The sequence below is a fragment of the Perna viridis genome, chromosome 1 (assembly GCF_037379345.1).
Source record: "Perna viridis isolate PV_CMFRI_1.1 ecotype Kerala chromosome 1, ASM3737934v1, whole genome shotgun sequence".
Lineage (NCBI taxonomy): Eukaryota > Metazoa > Mollusca > Bivalvia > Mytilida > Mytilidae > Perna > Perna viridis.
Window position 1 is genome coordinate 59,031,278 of NC_142445.1, and position 23,674 is coordinate 59,054,951.

General features: G+C 31.5%; 1 protein-coding gene across 4 annotated transcripts in view; it reads left to right on the plus strand.

Moving 5' to 3' along the window:
• Window positions 1-19,401, plus strand: part of LOC148629602 (sex peptide receptor-like) — a 49,418-nt gene extending 30,017 nt beyond the window's left edge. For 3 of the 4 annotated variants that reach the window (XM_088554133.1, XM_088554136.1, XM_088554134.1), the window contains one exon: window positions 17,980-19,401. In XM_088554133.1, coding sequence (XP_088410259.1) covers window positions 18,113-19,240 — 1,128 coding nt within the window. In that variant the 5' untranslated portion in view covers window positions 17,980-18,112 and the 3' untranslated portion in view covers window positions 19,241-19,401. Of the gene's footprint in view, window positions 1-9,110; window positions 9,416-17,979 lie in introns of those variants that run through there. The other variant, XM_088554135.1, reaches the window with a different exon arrangement.
• Window positions 19,402-23,674: the final 4,273 nt, after the last annotated feature.

Sequence of the window (23,674 nt, forward strand, 5' to 3'; positions counted from 1 at the left end):
ATCATCTTTGTTTAACAACTAAAAAACAAACCTTCAAAAGGCGCTGAATGACATGTTGTAAAAATTGTGTCTACAAGTCCGGAAAATTATGACAAAATTAAATATTTACAAACCTAAACCTACAGAAAGCCGTTTACCAAATGCATAATTCAATCCATATCAAAGATTCTAATGAAGACCATATTGACAAACTCCCTTTAATTTATGATTTATATATTTGTTATTTTATCAGATTTGAAATTTTTGCTACATTAAGAGATTTACAATAGACGACCATGTTAATATTTCAGAACAGTAATTCTTTGTTGTTAGACAGTGCGTGCAATGTTGTTCTATTACATTGAAGGTTGTAGCTGTTATTATACTGATATCCCAACGGTTAATGTAATCAAGTGTTAGGTGGTTGCTAAGATTTCGTGCATACAAAATATTTAAAGTATTTTTTCAATAGTCCACTTTTTCAAGTTCTTAAGTTTTGGTATGACTAGACTAAGGGTCGAACCCAGAACTTCCACACCCAAAGAAAACTTGATATCACATAATTACGTAGGTATCTAGAAAGATATATTTTGAAAGATCAATTTCAGAGAGGTATTGAATTCTAAATTCTGCTCTTACTTTTTATTTATAACTATAACTTAAAAAGTTGGATAGTTTTTGTGTGAAAAAGGAAATTATAAAACAAATGCCTTACAAGTAATCAAGAAAACCAATATTCTAGTGGGTGGAAATCAAAAGAAAGTAATCCAGAGACAAAGACCAGACATGGAAAACAGACAAACAGAACAAAGAACTAAAATAACTAAAAATATACATACAAAGTAACAAAAGTAAGTAAGCAACTCGGACTTCACTAAAAACTGGGAGCTTGACCCAGATGCACCGGTAGGATAAGCGTCCTCTGCCTTTCTAGAAACACCCCCGCCAGAGTTGCTCATAAAAGGTCAGGTTCGGGGTAGACAAAAGAGGAAAGGAAAATATGTCACTGGTACGGCAACATATTTGTCATGTATGGTAGACAATATTTTTGCAACATCATGTCTTTGAAAACTGATGTAGCATTGACACTCATCGACCTACTTACAACTTTCATACGTTTCAAAATTACAGACCTCACGGCTTTAACACACTCTGACAGAGAATCTATGTTTTCTTATTCTCGTTTAACCTTTTTCTTGCGTGGTCCTTCACTGTATTCAAGAACTTTAAGGTTATAATAGATAATATGATAAGTGAAGTATAGGAATATGAAATAGTCGGTATTGATTTGTCCTTTAAATTTCGGGGAATTTTGCTGCTTCCGTTTTTGTAATGGACGATGTTAGCCAAATTAATTCATCTATACCTGCCAATGATGAAAACCTCAGACCGTCTAATCAATTAAAGAGCAATAATTGCAAGTTTGTGAGTTCACACTGACATTAGAAGAATGATTGATATTTTGTCGGTCTACGATGAAATAACCTCAACCGCGTGGTGGATACCAAAGAACCTGCGTAGCAGGTTATTTTTAAAGTGAGTACCACAGACATTGAGCTAATTTTAAATAGACCAATAAAATATAACAGGCACTTCTCATAATTTTGTTTCAGTATCTATAATCAACGAGTAAATCATCAAAAAGGGTTGATGACGTCACAGTCACATAACAAAATATGGTCTATAAGATGATGAAAATTTTTATTATCCTATCAGAAAGAGTGTTTCATCTGAAATTACATCTATCAATTTTCTTACTTTGTATTTTACATTTAACCACAGCGATTTTTAAAGTGTATTAATTTTTTACTTTTTAGTAATATATCAGTTTATTTTTGGTTATAAACTTTAAACTTAATATTATCTTTGAATGTGTTTTGATTTGTTTCTTTGTTGCACATTATTTCCTCTATGCTTTGAATATTTTATGTTTCTGATGAACCGTATTGAAGTGAAAAGCATAAATGAGACTAACTGTGCGTTGTTTACATTAAATTTTTACGAATAATTGAGAAATATGTAAATTTTTAATAAATTGTTATTCATTAGACAATGTTAAGTTCCGGAGTAACAACGACCGACTTATTTGGTACATTGTAATAATCAAGGAAAACAAGGTTATAGCAGTAATCAAAAGAATGTAATCCAGGGACAAAGACCAGACATGGAAAACAGACATACACAACAAAAAAACATAAAGTAACAAAAATCATACATACAAAGTAACAAAAGCAATTGAGCAACTCGGATTTCACTAAAAACTGGGAGCATGGACCAGGTGCACCGGTAGGGTAATATAAACATAAGACTAAAAATGAAACGTCACTGTCAGACCCTCATTAACCTCATTTACGTAATTGATTTTTTTCTATAATATCAAACATTGTTTCAGAGATACAATATTTTGTCTAGAATTGAAAATACCTTGGGATATCAAATTTCAATAATTGGAAAAAACGCTGATGGAGTCTGCAATCGGTTTTCCCGGCAAATGATAAAAAATATTTTTATATAATTGAAAAATCATCATGTGCTAATAATAGCTTAAAACATTGATATGATAAGTATGGTTCCGTCTTTATTTAATCTACTAAATCTTTAACTCGTCATTCGCGAAAAACTTCTTGATTCAATTGGAATGGTTTCTTTGAATTCTACAGAAAAGTCTCATTTCAAATTATTGAGACGTATGTCACGTGATACACACTTGTAGAAAAGTAGATTGTTTTCGTAACAAAATTTAAAACAAAATGCTGCTAAAACTTTCATACTGAAGTTGTAATAGTAAAATTTTGACATATTTTAATTATTGTCCGAGGTATACAAAAGCAAGCAAAACAAATCAAAGTTCCTTTTCGTTTTTTTATACAAAGAATAAGAATCTTAGAGAGTTTTCTTTCAAATATATTTGTACTGAATTTGTAATTAAACTTAATTGTTTTGCTAGTAACAATCTTTTCAACAGTTTGATATGTTTGCTTTCTTTAAATACCTTTGTAAAATGTCTTCATTAACCACTGTCTGTATTATTTACTTCTACATGTATTTATGTATCGCTTGCCTTTTTATTCTTTTCAATACAAATGACGCAACCGTCTGGCTTCGACGGCGGCTTAACATTTCCTGTTGATCTCAATTTAGCTTTGCTATTTAAAATGAAACATCTTCTTTGTTTTCTTCAATAAAATTAAATGTTGGTTGAAATATACAGTCAAAATGTATTCATCACAAAATTGTTAAATGAAATACGATTTTTCTACAAATGCATTAAAGTAAATTACTGGACGTTTTTAGTAACATTAAACTCAATAGTCAAAAGTTAATGGGAGAAATATAACTGTAACGAAAAGTAATGCTAGCAGATTAAATTATGTAACAAAAGACTTGGTGTAAGGAAAATACTTCCGGGTTGCTCATTTACTTTTGTTTCGTTGAATGTGTCATTCTGGTTAGTTCATGTTCCTTCTTGTGTGTCTATTTTCCCTTCTAGTCTTTATTCTAGAATATATTATTTTGATTTCCCTAGAATATTGATTCCTTTGATTTCTCTTAAACTTAATCTCAAATGAACCCTGACGATATGAAAAATCAATCTGTTTATACTATACTATATTAAATTTAAAACATATTTTTTTCTGAATTGCAATGTACTAATTTACTGTATGTACTCAGTAAAATACAATTTTTCCTTATGAGTTATATGTATTATTTTAGACAGAATGTGATCTAATCAGAAAAAGCTGAGAAAACATATCCGTTTGCATAATATATATTCACAACTATTTAACTCTATCATTGATTGAAAGAGTTCTTACATATAGCTGAACAAAACAAAGCTAAGCAAAAGGTCAAGGCCAATTATATTTTCTGGTCTTGCCAACCAAAATGATGGTCAGACGAAAATCGAATCCAGGTTAAGCAAATGTTTTTCCATGATCATTACGAATGTAGAAAATATGCTCAATATTCATGACACACGGGTTCATTTGATAAATGAATCAAATTCTAACAAAAACTGTTTGTTGTCATGCTCATGTAAGGTTTTCTGTTCGAGCCTCGTAATGAAATTGTTTACCTAAGATATCAAAGTAGCCAATTCATTATCGTTTCCTGTTTAGTTTAATCTAACTTTGAAGAAAAACTGCAACTAAGATAAGATAGAGGTGTTATATTAATATATGTTTTCAAAAAAAACATATATATATATATATATATATATATATATATATATATATATATATATATTGTACATGTTAATCAAAATGTTTTTCATTTTTTAACTCAGTTCGTGATAGCAGCGCGTACACGATACGTAACTAAACTCTTTTTCAATAAAAATTAAAAATAAAAACAAACAAACAAAAAACCAAACAAACAAAAAACAAACAAACAAACAAAAAACAAAAACAAAAACAAAAAACAAAGCAAACAAACAGTAAAAACAAACAGAACAAACCTCAATATTAAAAAAAAACGCTTAGAAGAAATAATATAATGGTTGAACCTATTCCGGGGCAACTTTTTCGGTGCAATTACAAATTCCGATTTTTTTTAAACGGATCATACATTAAGTTCCGGTCAAAAGCTGATTACTAACATACATTGTATCTAAATTGCTCAACATTCCATATATAGTATATTATTCGTTTTATAAATTCTTCGTTGTGATTTTATATACACCCTAAGAATCCGTGCGTGTATTCAAAATTAGATTCATATATTAATATTTATATTCAACCTACAACAGAACTGATTATTGGTCTGTCATATAGGCATTGTCCATGTAGGAGACATTCCCGAAAAAATTCAGATGATAACTTAATGTGCGCATGACCAAGTATTTCACCTTGGTTAAACAAATACAATAATGGTGATCGATAAACCTAGTCATTCATCCATTCCATAAGTAAGTGAGCACTTATAAACATAACAAATATTTTGACATTTAATGGAAGAATTTACAGGCGACATATATAAAAATAAAACATGTTCATCAACTGAATTCTTATCGGAGGCATAATATTTTGATCACCGGAAAGTGGTTAGCCTACCATACATATAAAAATCCTTTTCTCGTTTGATTGGTCTATTAAAAAAACACTTGCTGTAAACAAGTTCACTTTATAGACGCTTCATATTATCTTTTAGAACCAAGATATTGCACAAAAATGTTTTACACCTAAACTAATTTGTTATGATAAATAAAGCAGTAACAACTGTTTCTTATATCGGTTGCTTTGAATCAACATCTCTTTTATTTTGTTGTCTGATCTTATTAAAATCAAAGACTAAGATATCATGCCATGCCGTCCGAAGAACAGAATGATATGTTTTCTGTGTCTCATGTGAATTGTATATATGTACAAGTGATTCACAGTTCGCGTTTATAATCGTCATGAATTATCCAAAACAAGAAGATTTTCTTTTAGATGAATAAATCAAACTGCATGTGCTTAAATATTTATTGCTATATAAATTGGGACATACGATCGCGTATTTCAGATATTTTGATTAAGCAAATTCATCGATAATCATACAAATTTGAAAAAAAAATATGAAAACTAAAGCTATCATAATTGATTGGCTTCCACAGAATGAAATATTGTTTTGAAATGTATGATCATGCTATTGTCCGTTACTTCTTTGGTGTATGAAGAAATAACTTCAATCACTAAATAGTCTACGAAAATATGATTTGGGTATCGGGGAAAAAGGTTGGTATCAGTAACACACTTTTTAATCATTCCTGTTCGACTCACTCTTGACAGATTTGAAGAAAACTGAATTTAGTTTGAGGCTGTCAGGTCAGGGTCAAGATTGAAAAGGTTTACAGTAGGAGAATTTAGTGCAAATATAACAAAAACAATTATTTTAGCGTTCAGAACTTAAGATTTTTTTTATTCAACACTACTTTTGTTTAATACTGTACTGACATCCTTTGTAAATATCATCAAAATACATGCAATCATCTGATCAAGACCAGTAACTCTGGCAGCTGTTTGCAAGTACGTACGAAAACCATTGAAATATAATCCGACCTATTGATAGAGTGATCAAATTCTGCACATTACACCGTTTTGTGAAAGACAGTTTATACTGTAAGTAAAGTCAAATAAACGAAGACAGAAATTACTGCATAATCCTGAAATTCAATAAATTCAAATTGCCAAATGCCTGTTTTGTCATAATATTATTATATTGAATAAGAATCGGTCATGTATGTCTACGCCCCAATACATCGGGAAATGTCAAAATGCGGTTGCTCTCTAAAAAATATGCTGGAGAAATTATTCATACTAATTTGTTGAATATAAGAAAGCTCTTACAAAGCATAAATTATATTCACAGATATAAATTTTGAAAGTTGTCAAAAAGTAAAGGAGGTAGATCAGGAGCATCTGGTATATCTTCTCTATTTAATGCGTAATAAAGGAAACCAAGATTCTAGAGGAAATCAAAAGAATGTAATCCAGGGACAAAGACTCGACCTGGAAAACAGACACATACAAGAAAGAATATGAAGTAACCAAAATAATACATACAAAGAAAGAAAAGTAAATGAGCAAGTCGGACAGCACTAAAAACTGGGAGCTTGAACCAGGTGCTTTTCTAGAAACACCCGCCGAGTTGCTCATAAGAAGTTAAGTTCAGGGTAGACAAAAGATGAGAGGACAACTATGACACGTTCATGGTGCAAATGGAAATACCATAACGACCCACGAGTTCATGATGACGACCATAACATTTCTGTAGTGATGACTTCAATCTGATAGCAACATACCTCTGTTCCAGAAGTCTTATTGTAAGAAGTCTAGGGCGATACAGAAAGTCTGCGTAATTACGGTATGCTTTGGCATAACGTATGAACATATGAAATATAGCATACATTATATAAGAATCATTGTTATCCAATAATGTACCAAATACTGTCAAATATATTAAGGAAAATCCAATAGTGTACATGCACATGCAATTTCTGACCATAGGGAAATATTCAGATATCTAGGTCATTTTATAATATATATTATCTTGAACATTGTTGAAGTCAGATAAGACTTCTAATTACTTGCTTATATTTCCGAGGCACTTTAATCATATCGTCAGGTCGGCTGTCAATAATGAACTTGTTTGATAGTATTATTGACCTTTTTCTCAATCCAGTGCATATTTCTACAAATTACTTTTACATCAGATTGCTCGAAATATAACGCATTAGCGACTTCGATGGAGTTTGACGAATATTGTATAAGAAATTGAAGTATGCCAAACAAAATCTCAGTTTAACGTATAATTCATGTTACTGACCAAAATTGTATTTAATCTAGTTGTATACCATGCTGGCTTTACAAAAAGTAAAACAGAGTTTATGTTTGGGCTTATTCGTCAGTTACATTTTATTAGCGATTTTTAAGTGCTGGAATTTGTAAAAATCAGGCAAAATCGGAAAATTATTTACTCATGCTCATAAAAAACAAACAAAATTGACTAGATGGGCACATAGTTTACGGTCTAAGAGGTGTCAGAAGTTGCAGAAAAGCGATTTCAAAGTTACAATAGAATGTTAGGGGAGGAGTGAGTTATGTCCTTTTGATGATGAAATGAAAATGCATTTTTTTACTTGTACCCAGAATTACTGACCGGTCGATCAAATTGTAATAACAATCAAAACTTCTGTAGTGGTAAAGTTAACTAAATTGACTAATTGAACAGTAAAGATAACTAAATTAACTAATTTAACAGTACCTTTACTCTTAAGACAGGTAATGAAGAACATTGTACATTCTTTGTTGTGTGCGTCTTTATCTTTGGAATATATATATTTTAAATGTCCGCTTTAATCTTGGTTCCCTTGATACTCTTTAACATTTTGTTACGTCTTGCTTTAAGTAAGACAACCCAAGAAGACAGCTGTGCGTGCTCTTGTCTTATATGGCATTATCAGTTCGGATATTGCCCAGGGAAATGTCGGAGACAATGTTTACGAAATGATTAGTAATGTCACAGGCGATTTTGGACTTTCGACTGCAATGTCCCTACTTTGTTTTTTTTTTTTTTTTTTTTTTTTTTTTTTTTTTTTTTTTTTTTTTTATTTTAATTTTGAAATAGTTTATTTCGTACTCACTTGGAAGTAACAATTCTCTTACATGGCCCAAGTGAACCAGTATGTTTTATTTAGAAAATGTATAATGAAAAAGAGGACCGTTGTTAAACAATATGTTAATGTTGCCAAAAAAGTCTCTGGTTTAGTATATAATGAAAATTGTCCAGCTTTTGTATTTTACAAACTGACACCATGTATTTAATGCCTTTTTATAATCCATAGGTATTTTTTTATCTTGAGATCCAATAAAGTCAAACAGTTGTATATGATGTAATCCTCATTGAATTTATTATCAAATTTACGTAACCAATGACCAATGTTTACCTAACGCATTCGAACTCGCCAGCGGAGCTTGGACTATCTTATAAATATTCTTGATACTAATACTATCAATATAAAAATACATATCAACCATTCCCGTACGGCCTTTTTCAATCTCCATGCATCAAACTTGATTTACTTTCTTGTCCCAAATAAATTCCCAGATTAAATTATGCGTCATCAGTTGTAGTACAAATCTATCGGATATTCCTCGTGTTTGAATTTCGTAATCACTTAATGAAAAAATGTAGTTCTTGACAATGAGCGTCTTGCCAAAGAATGTCAAGTTTCTACTTTTCCAAACATGTATTGAATTATTTATTTTTTTCTATCCTCGAGGACCATAACTTGTCATTATCGATGTTATAACCATGCTGAATTCCAAGCGTTTAAACATTGTTAGTCGTCCATGAAATCTTGTTGAAATGACTTCCCTGGCCTCTGAGACGGCCTATTTTTAAACCCTTGGTTTTCTTATAATTAATTTTTGACCCTGACGCTTTATCATATATTGATAAAATCTCAAAAGATTATTTTGTTGAAGCTTCATCTTTATTAAACAATTGAGTATCCTCGGCAAACACGCTTTGTTTAGATTCGATTTCCCAATTCCCACTGCACTTGGCTATGATACTTATGGAAACGAATGTCGGTGTTTTCCTTGACTTACCGTTTATTGGTAAGAAATACATCGAATTTTCATATGTCGTTTTTTATGTTATTTTTTTTTCTGTTTTCTTGTATTTACGGGAACTTTGATTTTGAGTTTTAAGAGTCAATTGTTTTCGTTTCTATTTCATACATGAAGCGAGTCTACTTTAACTTATTTGAAGCATGTGAATTGATCAATGTATGTCATTGCCTATTGCCAGCCAATCAGATGAAAACGAGTCAGTGTTCATTCATTTTAGTTATTTGTAAATCTATGCCCGAGTACAGTTGTTTTAAAAGATATCTTTTTTGATCTTAATATTGGATGTCAATTGATTTTGTGTACAATTCTAAACATTCGAGGTAAGAAAGCGTTCAACATCCTTATTTTTAGATTTAAAGTTAACTGTTATGTAAACAATGCTAAAAATACTAACAAATACAACATAAAAGAAACTCCGTTCATCAAATTGAGAGTTGCGTTCATATAATAGGGGAACACTCTTAATGATAAGGGGTTATGCCGAAGCATTGTTTTTTAAAGGTGTTTAGTGATTTTTTTTTTTAAAAATTGCAATTATTAAATCAACGTCGAAATTTGTGACAGGGGGATGTATGAAAAAGCAATTTGTTCAGCTTAATCAAAAATTAAAGATCTACTGTTTTTTTAATTACGTCTTATCTTAAGTAATAACTATCTTGTTGAAATCAACCTTCGTACTGTTTACGTAATGATGTTTCGATATCTCATTAATTTTATCGCTATTTTGAATATTTACCAAAACTTCTCACTAGAATTAAGTTATCATATTAACCGCATGACTTCTTTTTTGAAGTTAATATCTTTTCATTAGTTCAACTACCATGATGAAATTATTTTACAAATAGCTCTATGTAGCAATACTGAAACCTATTTTCGGTTTAATTCTGAATATCGGCAAAATATACGAAATATTAAAACTGAACGACAATTCAGACATCATATTCAAAATTTATGCCAAAAACGTCGAAACATACACAATGTTGACAAAAATAAAATTAAACTGATGAGTCAAATTCTAGTGCACTCCGTTCTGTAAGATGTGAAAACAAACTGAAAATATCTTGTCTTATCTCTTATCGGGCGATCAAATTGTAATAAAAATCAAAACTTCGGTAGTGGTAAAGTTAACTAAATTGACTAATTTAACACTACCTTTACCCTTAAGAAAGGTAATGAAGAACAGTGTGCATTAAAGTAACAGCTGAACTGTTATATTTTTTTCTTGAATATGCCAGTTCATGTATTAATAAGTCTCCCCCAATTTAAGATTTATGATGATAATAAGTTCTATGATTTTGTTTTTTACCTTTATGTTTACTCCATAACCTGTAGAGAAGTGAGTATCTTGCTACTAAGAAAGCGGAAATATTCTAATGGAAAATCAAAACCACCATGTTTGTCATAAACATTCAGTTTGTTCTGTGTCTTCAATGTATATGGAAAGACAGAAAAGATATATCAGCTATCTAAATTTAACTGTGATAGATGCAATGTTAGTAAACATTGGAATGAGGAGTATTCAGGGATAAGCTAATACAGCGTCTATAAACGAAAACTAAAATTGAGAGAATAAGATAGTCAGTTTTCTCTGTTTATGATTGCCTTTATGAACATCTAGCGTCATACGAAGACTAAAACTAATTGGCGCAAAGTTGTCCTACAAAATCCACAAAAAAAATTCTCGACCAGAAATGCCAATATTTTAACGACATCAGATAAAAAAATCTTGTTACAATTAGAGATGTTTTTCACAAAAAAAACATATATATCTTTGTTTACTTTATACCAGATGAGTATAAATTAGTATTCTATTTCCTGTTTTGTACGGAAACATTGGTCAATAAACTGTCAATAGCTTGTCATCTGGAAGTGTTGTGTCGTGGAATAAAAATTGATTGATTTATACTATAAAATATTTAAATGTTATCATTTTTATGTTTTCGAAAAACGTATAGTATATCAAGCAAACAGATTATGATGTTGATGGCAATATATGGACCGGTTGGTCGCCCTAAAAATATATACAGACCGAAGCGAGGCAGAGGTCTATTGCATTTTTGGGGCGACAAATCGGTACATACATTGTAACTTGACCCGAAGTAGCACAAATATTTTCTATATTATACTTTTTATTTTTAATTTATCCTGGATCATTCGTGTGAAAAAAAAAAGAAAACAAACGCAACTTCTTACATTATGACGTCTCTTTCTTAATTTGAAAGCGAAGCGGTTCATATAATTTCCCAGGGTTCATATGACGTTATATGGACCGGCTTTAATAAAAAAAAGTAAATAATATAAATCTTAAAATTATGATATTGAAACATAAAGTAAAGGAACTTTTTAATGTATAAAGCGTATTGACGTAATACCGTAAAGGTTTCACTTAATCTCTGCTTTTGTCCATAAACTAAACCAATATTTAAAAAAGTAATCAAGGCAACCGTTGAATAAATCAGTTTTCATGGTGCAGATGGATACACCATAACGATCCACGAGTTCATGATGATGACCATAAAACTTCTGTAGTGATGACTTCAATCTTGTTGCAACATAACCCTGTTCCAGAAGCCTATTTGTTAGTGTTCTGGTGCGATACAATAAGTCTGGCATAACGTATGAGTTGTGATATGAACACTCCATGCGCAGGTGCTGAAAGGATGTTGCCACAGATGAAAGAAAAGTTGACAATTCTGAATGAAAAGTCATCACGTTTGTCGTAAAGTTTGATCAATAGTTTTCCTTTACCATCGATTTCTAACTGTAGGTCAAGAGGAATTATTTCTTACAAAGTATGAGGAATCTCTACCAAGAACTATATATTTGTAGCTGGGTGTACCATCTTTTTTGGAAAAACAACGATGTATAATGTTTTAAGTCGGTATTTTAACTGAGTATGGGGAATAGACGTATACAGTGTTGAAAAATCATAGGTTTTAATGCTATTATATTTAGATAATAGTCTTGAACTAATTGTCTCCAAAAGATCTTTCGAATTTTTCAGGATCCACATTAAATTAATACCACTACGGGAGTAACAAGAGTTGTGGTAGGACTGCAGACCCTCTTTGACAGTTGTGAGTATAGAAGTTAAAAGTTTTGAAAGAGGTTTGATGGTACATTTTGTAGATCCAGATATGAAACATTGTTTGTATGGATTCTTGTGGAGTTTATGAATCCAGTACATAGACGGTAAATCACAATCTTCGTCCTTGGTAGAGAGACCAAAAGAGGATAGCACAGATTTATGGTTTTCCACAATCTCTTCTTTGGAGAGTGTGGTAGCGGTATAGGTCTTATCACTGCTATTATTTTCTACGTCTACCTCTGATAATAAACATTGGATGTAAAAGGTTTTGCAGACAAAAGTTGTTTTGGGCTTTGTCTGCTGGTACGACAACATATTTGTCATGTGTATTAGACAATGTTTTTACTGCATCGGGGTCTTTGAAAACTGATGTAGCCTTGGCCCTCATTGACCTACTTAAAACTTTCATTAGTTTCAAAATTAAAGACCTCACGGCCTTTAACCACTCTGAAAAAAAATAGCATTTCGAAGAATGAATAAAAGAAATAAATCTATTATTTTTTATGAACACATAGTCAGTAGCATCTGCTTACTTTCTTGTGTATATCCTTGTTGCTGCAAATTTAGCATGGTACATTTTTCTTGAGCTTGCTTTCAAATGGCATATGTTGTGCACAGAGAAACATTAGAAACATGTGTACTATGAATAGAAGAAAATTGTATTCCCATTTGTCATTGATCCATTGACACCAGACCAATGAGCATTGTGATAATTCATTCATAGATAATAGTTAACAAATAATGTCTCTGAAAGTTGTCATCAGTGACAAATGATATTATTGAAATATTAACTGTATTTTATTTATCATGGTCTATAGAATTGTTATTGTTTTTTTTTGTATATCATCATAAATAAGACCATTGGATATTTTATTATTAACTTATTTTTATTTATTTAATTACTTATCTATTTATTCATTTATTTATTTTTGGTTTGCTGAGCATGGAAAAATATCATATAAGATCATAGTTCGCCGTTGGAATTATGATAGGCAGCACATAAAAAAATACATAACCTTTGTGAAGATTCAAATCTTATTCTTCTACTTCCAAAACCAAAGTTGATGGTATGCCCATTTCTGATAGTGTGCATTTACATATGTACATGCAAATGATATATTATCGATTGATGTTAATTGTTTCTTGTATAACTGTCTTTTTCTTAACATTGGAAACTGAACTTACAAGTGGACAAAATTGTTTGTCATTAAAATGCCACCTTTACATATACTTGATTTTATAAAAAAAATATCATTTTAAACCTGCCTTAGCATTAGGCTTCACCTTGTACATATTTACACCATAAACATGTCTTTATGCATTGATCTTCAATATATTTCTAGAAAAAAAACACGACGCGACCTTTTTTACGTTGCCGACATTCCACCTTTTTGGTTTATAAAAAAATTATCTAAATTCACATATCAAAAACAAACAACAATTGTTGAGCCTTTTTTTCAAAAACCGTAAATTAGCCTATTTTTACAGTTCTGCTGACCTTATGAACATCATTAATAGGAATCTCACCTTCATGAAAAACCCACTGAGAATTGTCGTTTATCATTGTGATCTGTGCACATGATTTTTGTATTACTAAACTTTGGATTTATGGCATGGTACTGTATTGTGTTTTACAAGCATACATCAATCCTACAATGGAAAGAATTTTTAAAGGAATTAATTATTTATTGAATTCCTGTTTCAATGAAATGACTATTATGATTAATATTTGTGGAACTGTTCTCGTTACTATGTCTTGTCCGTTTGGTGTTGCATTTGGCTTCCTATTTCGATGGTATTGGTTTTGAGTACTTCTTATATACAATTGATTTTTGGATTTATATCCTCCTATTTGTTCGATTTTAAAGCCGCTGATGAGAGGTTACTCTTTTAATTTGCATATATATATTAAGCATTTTTGTATTTGTTTAGCAGTCAGTATGTCTTCTTAATATCAAATACATCTTATTGAATCTGGATTTAAGGATAAATAGTCCAAGTCCAAACTAAGCGGTGGCCGCTTTGTCAATGTTCATACATTTTGTTTCAGATATTCATTACTAGTTTAATGTATTTCATCTTCCCTTGTTTAATGAGGGAATGTTTTGCAAGCTTATTCAACATAAAAGCAATGAAGTAAATTATCATTAGGTGAATGCGAAATTTGTGAAAAAAAAAGTAAATTAAAGCAAAACAGTTAGACTAATAAGTTGATTCTCAGACGAAATTGTGTTTTATCCATTCGAATCACAAAAATCTAATTAAAGAGCCATTGGTAAAATCATTCTTAATACTAAGCCATGTGATTAAGTACATATCTATAAATTTGTCAAGGAGTGTGATCCATCAGCGACGTTTATTGATGTGGCTAAAGAAATAGGATTGAAGTCTAAATCAACTAAAATCCCTGATTGTAATTGCTGTAAACTCGTATCCTCGTGTGATGTACATGTATCTGCATTTCACCAACTTTTTAAATAGCACAGATTTTATTTAAGGCATTCTTTCAATTAAGGAGACAAAAGTCAATAACTTGAAAAGCAAAATTCACTGTTACAAACATTTTCTAAACAAAATGAGAAAGGACAACTGTAACATGAATTATTCCAGAAATAAAGTCTCCTGAAAGCTATGGATAAATTGGCAACACCGGTAAAGGATTCAGGCAATGACTCTTGGTAGATGGTGTCTCCCGAATGTAAGCTGTAACTGATCTCTTGTTTCATCGATTTATTTACTTTCCCTGGCATAAAGTAAATATTATCATCTTTATCGTGTAAATAATTACCTGTTTTTTCCTGATTCGGGTTCATTCCAAATATGATTTAGTTTTGACTTGGTATGGTTCTTTAATGGCTCTTCATTAGCTTATTTCACTGTTGGGTATTGTATACCTTTGTGTGTATTCGTAATCTAAATCTAATTTAAAACTGAAATTTGAAATTGTTTCGTACACTGCGACATTATCACTTAAGACAAATTATGCGGATCACTACCTTGTAAGATGACAAAACTCTATTGAAATATAAGAGAATAAGTTTATTCTAATGATGAGATTTGCCATAAAAAGTCTTATTCCAAGAACGAATCTTGCAAAATCACTTTACAAGCAAACCCGATACTTATGACTGTTTGGTGTACTTTAGAAGGCTTGAATATGTTTATAGTTAGTTTTTTCTCTGATTTATTCTTGCCACTTTCTACATTTCGTAGAAATTTTCTCCATCATATTGAAAATTGTACGTTATGTTACAAATTCTGTTTTTGAAGGATGCGTTTTTAAAATGATATTTTGTAAAGGCAGATTTTTATCATTTCACCAATTCATTCACCATATAATTACCAATAGACTCAAAAATGGTTTAATGGTCTCGTTTTCTGTATCATGCGTTCCCGCATTTATCCACGGAAAGCAAATTATTGCTCTTCAGTTTTCTTTTGACAAAAAACAATGGCGAAAAAATAGGCCGAGACAAAATTCATTTCTCGACTTGACTGTCACTTAATCATCATCGATGGGCATTTGCTAAGAAAAGGTGATTAAACATAGAAATGGTGAACAAAACAGACCAGTCTCAAAATCATTCGTCGGCTGTCAACTAATCAGTTTACCTAAAATTCATCCCGTCAATGTCCATACATAAATCTGAAATAGAATCTAATCAAGTAAGCCGTTCCTGATGAGAAAACGTCAGCCATTACTAGGGAAAATGAACTGATCAGTTTATAAATGCCAGGAGAATTGTTTATATAGAACATCATTTAACTACTTCTTAGTTTATTGATGTCCATCTGACCCCTTGATCTTGATGTCATCATATCTTACTAAAACTCTGAAGTAATAGGATTTGCTTTACAATATTTCAAGTAACTCATGCCTGTTGACGATACCTACCAAGTAAATATGTCGTTTATCATTATACACATAGCAATATCGAAGTTGTTCCCTGAGTTCAATAATTCACCTGTAAAAATATTTCGTCAAATCTTCACAAAATGTGCACATTTACTTTATTTGACGTCACTGATGGCTTGGAGGAGTATCAATCAGCAGATTACAAAATTTATAAGCCACGAATTTAAGGAAAGCCCATATAATAATTAGAGAACTAGACCACAAAACTAGTTCCGCGCAAATGGTAAATCCTGGCATTCTATGTTATTCTTGGTGATCATATTAATTCATTTTATTCACTCATTCCAAAGGGAAACCAAGGAAACCAGAAGTCAAACAGTATTAAAAAAAAACATAATCTAGTTAACGACAAAACAACGAAAATACACGAACAAAAAACATGATATAACCAAACCAACACGCACACAGAACCATAAGCAAATAATCAACCCGAACTCAACTTAAAACTGACAGCATGGACCGGGTGTACTGATATTTGCCTCTTCTCTTTCAGAAACACACGTTGAAATGGTCGTCGACGTAGACATTATCTGAAAAATATGGCACGGTGAACAAATCGGTTTTCATTGTACAGATGGATATACCTAAAAGATCCATGTTTTTTTTTGTCTTGGTTCATCTCTCGTTTGATTATTTGTCTTTGTTTTGCTCTGTTATTATTAGTTTTTTTGTGGTGTTTTTGTGTTTTACTCTCATGCTCCTTACTTCACATGAACCCACACCACTTTTACTTGCAAAATATATAATATCTATTCGTAAATTAAATGGTATGTTGTAGTAAGACAATATATACTGAATATTACATGTCAAAATCTGTATTACATGCTGTATCAACTCGACACTCCTATATCACCTCAAAGGCTACCTCCTGCGGGGTCGTATAGGTCAAATGAAATGTATTTGTCAAAAAACAGATTTTATAACATGTTATGTTAATTTTATCATATATTTTAATCATACTTCAACTATGGTCTGTGAAGGGGCGTGATATAGGGTTTGCAAGATAGGTCCAGCGGTGTGATATAGGGTATGCGATATAGGGTAGATGATATAGGGTTTAAACAAACACTTATAACACATATGCGAAAAAAGTTATATTTTAATCTAAATATGCGATATAATTCTTTACTAATTTAAAACAAATGTTTAATAATACATGCAACCAAAATGTTATAAAGCAAGTATTCATAAGACTTTTATCTAATACTACATATTTTCCATGAAGGTTTATTAAAATATTTGAGGTTCTTTCAGGGATATACATTTAATAAAACGATTTATTTTGCATTGTTAGCTTCATAAAACTAACAAAAGCCACGACCCACGACCTTATATGAATTCGAAGTCTTGGACATTGCTTTTCGTGGGTATATACACGGAAGGTTTTTTTCAATAACTATATGTTTTATCATTGGTTCTGTTCTCCTTACTTTCAGTCTTTGCTAGTTTAGTTAAGTTTTCGATGTGTTAATAACAGTTTAGACATGCAGACTTTTGTAGAAGTTGAATACCCAGCCTTATAAAAAAAACATTTCTTCATTAACAAGACTGACGTGTTAAAGCTTTTGTAAGGGGTAATGATCTGAGTGTTAATGAAGCTTTACTACAAATGACTTCTGAAAGAAAATGTTTTTATTTGCTTACAAATCAGTTCGACGAGTTGTTAATAATGGTTTTATGCTTCATGTCTGTTTTCTGTTTACGTCAACCAGAAAGACCCCATTGAAATCTTCGGCATTTCCCTTGTAATGATTAATGTACAGAAATTAGATCGATCATATTTTTCTTTTGTATAAAGTGGTCCCACAATAGACAATAACCAAACACTTACAGCTGTCAGCTTAGTATAAAACTTACTTGTTTTACTTAACCTTTTTTAGAGCGTTTTATGTTATTGAAGAGGAATTTCTGGACCTAACTAGCAACTCGTATATAAAAAAATAAATAAAAGAAGCGAATGTGGATGTAACCTTATAACATGAGCTGACACAAGTGACTTAAAGGGAGAAAACAATGCATTTTGAGAACAGTGGAGCCCAAATTGTTCTTGAAAACAGTAGCTATATTCAAGATTATTACAACAGTGTAAGCGTAGATAATTCAACGTGTAGTTATCAATACTTCCACCGTGATATCAGTGTGCTTTGGGAAGTAATACTTAGTCCATTAGTGACTCTAATGACGGTTTGTACAAATTTGTTCGTTATTTGTATCTTTACAAGTAAAGTTCTACGATCACCTACCACAATTATATTGATAGGATTAGCTGTCTCAGACTCCATGTCATCGGCATTTGCCAATGTTATCCACCCGTACTACTACATCACAAGAAACAACGAGTGGAGTATATTTCCCTATCCATTGTGCTGGATTTATATGACTTTTCAACATTTAGGAGTATCGTTCCATAATGTATCAGTCTATCTCACAGCGTTTTTAGGAATTCAAAAGTTCAGTATTGTTGCCTTCCCGTTTCAGTCTCGGAGAATTTTTACAAAGAACATGTCTTACTGGGCTACTGGTATAATTTATATCCTAGGATTTGCTATATTTTCGCCACATTTTGTATTTTTGGAGTTTTCGCGAGCGGGAGACGTTAAACTTCCAGAATGTAAAACGATACTATTGAAAGACCCAGATTATTGCTTGGCACGAACAGCTTCTTGGCTTGTTATTCGGGAAAAACAATACCACATGTATTACTTCATGACAAGATGTATATTGATTCAAATCATTCCGTGTTTTCTTATCACATTTTCTACCATATATCTAGTTCGGAGCCTTGTGAGCACTAATGGAATTTCTATGGCAACAGCGGAACAGTCCCGACGGAAGCGAAGGTTGACAATAATGATCACTTTAATAGTTGGAATATTTCTTGTCGTTGAACTACCAGGCGCTATATTCTTTGCCTTTGATTTCCATAGATTTCTGACGGATCATACAATAATTCCGAAGGACATTGATGAAATATCAACCCGAATTCATAACTTTCTTCTCTGTCTAGGATATGCTTGTAATTTCTGGATCTATTTTGCGTTAAGTGATCAATTTAGAACTCAGATCCGTAAAAGTTTACGACGGTTACATTTAACTAAATCTACAAATACAACTAGAGTCATAGTCACAAGGTCTTACTAGCTATTGTAATTTCTTTTTTTTTCCCAATAAAATATGCTTACTTTGAACTAAGTCAGAGGTCTATAAAATATCACACTATGAAAGCAGTAAAAACAGATGATGTGTATGTGGACAACACAAAAGCACATTTATTTCGTCTTTTCTGTAGATTGTGAGAAGTTTATCACGTTTCATTTATAAATTAGTCAATTTAATGAGTTGTGAAAGGCATTTTTTTTAAGTCAATAGTCTTTTTTTAAAACCTGAATTTGAACAAAATAGCAGTAGTCGATTTCACAAAAATCGTAAGTGTAAAATCAGTCGAAAGTTATGACGTCACAATACTTTGATATATTCTGACGTCAAACTAACGACCTATTTTACACTTAAGATATTTCATAAAAAGAACTGCAGCGATATAGGGTATGTAAGTCTCGTCACGCGACTCCGTGGTTTCGTAAGAATGGGTCCTAGTTTACCATTCAAATATATGGAGATTCGTTATTAACATAGCACTGAGTTCAATATTAAAAGCGAAGTATCATTTTTGGGTAAAAATACTGATTAAAAATGACAATCATCAAGTTCTAAGAGATAAAAATGTTTAGAATAGCATAAAATAGAAGATTTTGCATTGTGAAGCAGCGTTTGAATTTCTCTAAAATGCATATCGGTCTTCGGATTTCAATACATTCTACACCGGAAATTCCGGAAGGGAAACTGAAACTAGAACGAGACTTACAAACCCTATAAAAAGAACTGCACAATTATATATATACTTTTGGTGTAATAATGTATATTAAAGGTGAGAGTCATATTATTGAAAATTAACGATAAAAAAAAACGTCCTTCCATTAGAACTACACATCACCAAATGTATGCGTGTAGAGAAGTGAGAATAGAGATTTAATTAATAAAAAAAAGAAATATTGCTAAAAAAGAGTAATCAAGGGAACCAAGGTTATAGCGGTAATCAAAAGAATGTAATCCAGGGACAAAGACCAGAGATGGAAAACAGACATACACAACAATGAACATAAAGTAATTAAAATCATACATACAAAGTAACAAAAGCAAATGGGCAACTCGGACTCCACTAAAACTGGGAGCATGGACCAGGTGCACCGGCAGGGTAAGCGTCCTCTGCTTTTCTAGAAACACCCGCCGAGTTGCTCACAAAAAGTGAAGTCCAGGGTAGACATACGAGGAAAGGAAAATTATGACCCGTTGAATACACCAGTTTTCATGGTGCAGATAGATACACCATAACGATCCATGAGTTCATGATGATACCCATAAAACTTCTGTAGTGATGACTTCAATCTTGTAGCAACATAACCCTGTCCCAGAAGCCTATTTGTTAGACTTCTAGCGCGATACAATAAGTCTGCGTACTTTCGGCAAGCTCTGGCATAACGTATGAGTTGTGATACGAATATTCCATACGCAGGTGCTGAAGGGATGTTGCCACAGATGAAAGGAAAGTTGACAATTCTGAATGAAAAGTCATCACGTTTGTCGTAAAGTTTGGTCGATAATTTTCCTTTACCATCGCTAAAAGTGATGTCAACAATGGCTGTAAAGCAAGCAATAAAAAATAATATATAATGTGTGGAAGGATGAAATTGTATTCACTGAATTCAAACTGGAGATAGGTATTTATATGCATGTTCAATTTTTACACCTGAATCATTGTAGATAAAGTTTTACACACCAAATAATAATCAAGCACAACATGTAAAAAGTATCCTTGTTTCGGAATCCATTAGTGTTAGTCACTAGAAACTGTGTTTGTTTAACGCATGTGTTACCTGGAAATATTTAAGCATTGTTTTAAATTTTGACCAGGTTATGCAAAGCGGTTTATGAACAAGCCTAAACTGCTCCAAAGTTGGTTATTGGAACATAACTTGGTCAAAAATTTAAACAATCCATATAATTAAATTCTAAATCGATTAAAGTCAGAATTAAGATTTTTCCCTTCATTACAGCCTTATTTAGTATAAAATTATTTGAATTGCGCGCTTCGGACCGAATGGAAAAAAGCATATCTATCTAATTAAACGATGCAAAATTTATGGGATCGAATGTTAATGAAGTCCCATACGGCCCATGCCAATAAGGATTTAAAAAATGAATACTAGATTCATTGTTCATGTGACCTTTTAACAATAAAAATACACGTATTGATGTTGACTTCAAATGACCAAATTGATAACCGATCAAGATAATGCAATATCGTTATAGATTATTTTTGTTTAATACAAGAAGTAAAAAGTTTTAGGAACATACAGTATTTTACGTCTTTTTAACTTTACATAATTTCCATACTGTTATAAGAAGTAGTGTCATGGATTGATGTATTTTCTAAGCATTTTAAAATTCATAATCAGAATTTTAAGAAATCATAATCGTTAGTAAAAGTGCATGGATCTTGGTAATCAAATAAAAAATATTTATAATAGTAAATAAGTAGGGAACACTACATGTAGGACTTTCACGCGGAAGGGGAAAGTGTTTTCATTTTAAGTTTATATCAACCGATAAAAAGACTATTAATTGATCTCTACATCACTAGATTTACTCAGAATTTTTTCAAAAGAATGTGAGAAAATTGAGGGTTTTGATAGAATTGTCTGACCCTTAAATGTTTCTTTCCAGTGTATTTTAAAGAAAATATAATTCAATTTACCAAAATGATATGGAAAATCTTGCCTTTTTTCTTGATTCTGATGGTGCAAATATTCAAATTAAATTTTCAAAATGGTGGATTTTTTTCATACCATATTTTACCCACTGCCTGATTCTTACAGAGGCTGGCATATTTTGTTATTCATCACTACTTAAGTTTAATCTCATTTTTAATTGCTTACAAAATCATTAAATTCCGGGTATTAGGTATTTTATTTCACATGGATGAGCGGAATGATATCTTTCCAAGTGTCCGTATTGCAATAGTTATATGAAAACGCACATTTGATGACAACTCAATAGCTAACTTCTACCGCTTGATTTCAAAGAATCATACGATATTACCATTTCAGATCGTGTTCTATTTCCGTCGTCCTTAAAAGCAAGAATTTATAGTGATAAAGAAGCTATAAAAATAATTTACGTCTACTGTGCTTCTTTATTATTGACGGAAGCCTTCAAAGAAAAGAATCACGCAGGATAGCGAGTAAGTAGTTTGACATTCGAGAAGTTCAACTCTACATCGAACCCCGGTCAGGCTGCTTTTTAACTTCATGACCGCACCATAATCAGAGCGTGAAGAAAAGCTGTACAGTACAAAATATGTTACAAAAATATATTTGCACACATAAAAATACTCAAGACAGAGTTAATTAGACATCAAATATATCTATCAAATATATTATTTTTATGGATAGTAAATCTGTCACACACTTTCACAATATATAAAAAATACAGTTGTTCCATTGGATTACCGTTATCATGTCAATTTTGGCGAAGAAATACATCATTTCATGGTATTGGTGCAATTTACATGAAGTGATAAAAATCTGAATGGATTACTAAATTTAGATTTTTCCTAACTTGTTCACACTGTATGCCAAAATATTGAAAATTAAAACCAGCACTGGAAGCCATGAAAATGTGGTGTAAAGAGCTTTAGTACAATAAATAACCATATAAATCTGCTTATCAGGATTTTATACAATTAGGTACAATGTCATTTTCAGCTGGCAGTCTGACATATTTGAAGGAACCATGTGGTAGAAACTTATTTATTATTAATTAATAAAAGTTGTAGCTATATCATATACGGTAATATAATATTCTGCCAAATAACGTCAAAAGAAAGTTACTGCAGGATAGAAACTTTAATTCAACATATGTTACCACCTCTTTCTCTCAATTATTTATAAGACAACATGACAAATTTCAAAGGCCATGTTCTGATTTCTGACATTTGGAAAATATATCGAAGTTAGCCTTTGGATAAGGCGAATAATAGCACAATATTCATTTCTAGAGCAAGTTCATGTGAAAAAATCTGTAAAAAAAAACAGCAAATTATGTCCAAACGAAATATTATTTTTTAATAAGACTAAATAGTGACTTTTGTACACAACACTGTCATTTTTTACGATCTTACAATTGTAATCATCCTGACTTGGTACAGGCATCGTCAATGGAAATGGTTGGTTGAACCAATTAATTGTTTCCGGTTTACTGCTATACAAACAGGCAGCATAAATTGGCATCAAGTAAAGTTAAAAAAATCAGGAGTAAAAACAAGAGAAAAGATAAATTGATGAGATTATGAACATACATGATCAATAATATTTTTGTGCGAACAACTGAACAATAATAACGCCATATGCTGGTGACGCTATTGTACTGATATTACTACATACGAAAGAGATGTATCCCGATTTTGTTCACAGAAATGAACTTACGAGTCAATTGTATAATAAGGCCATTTTAATACGT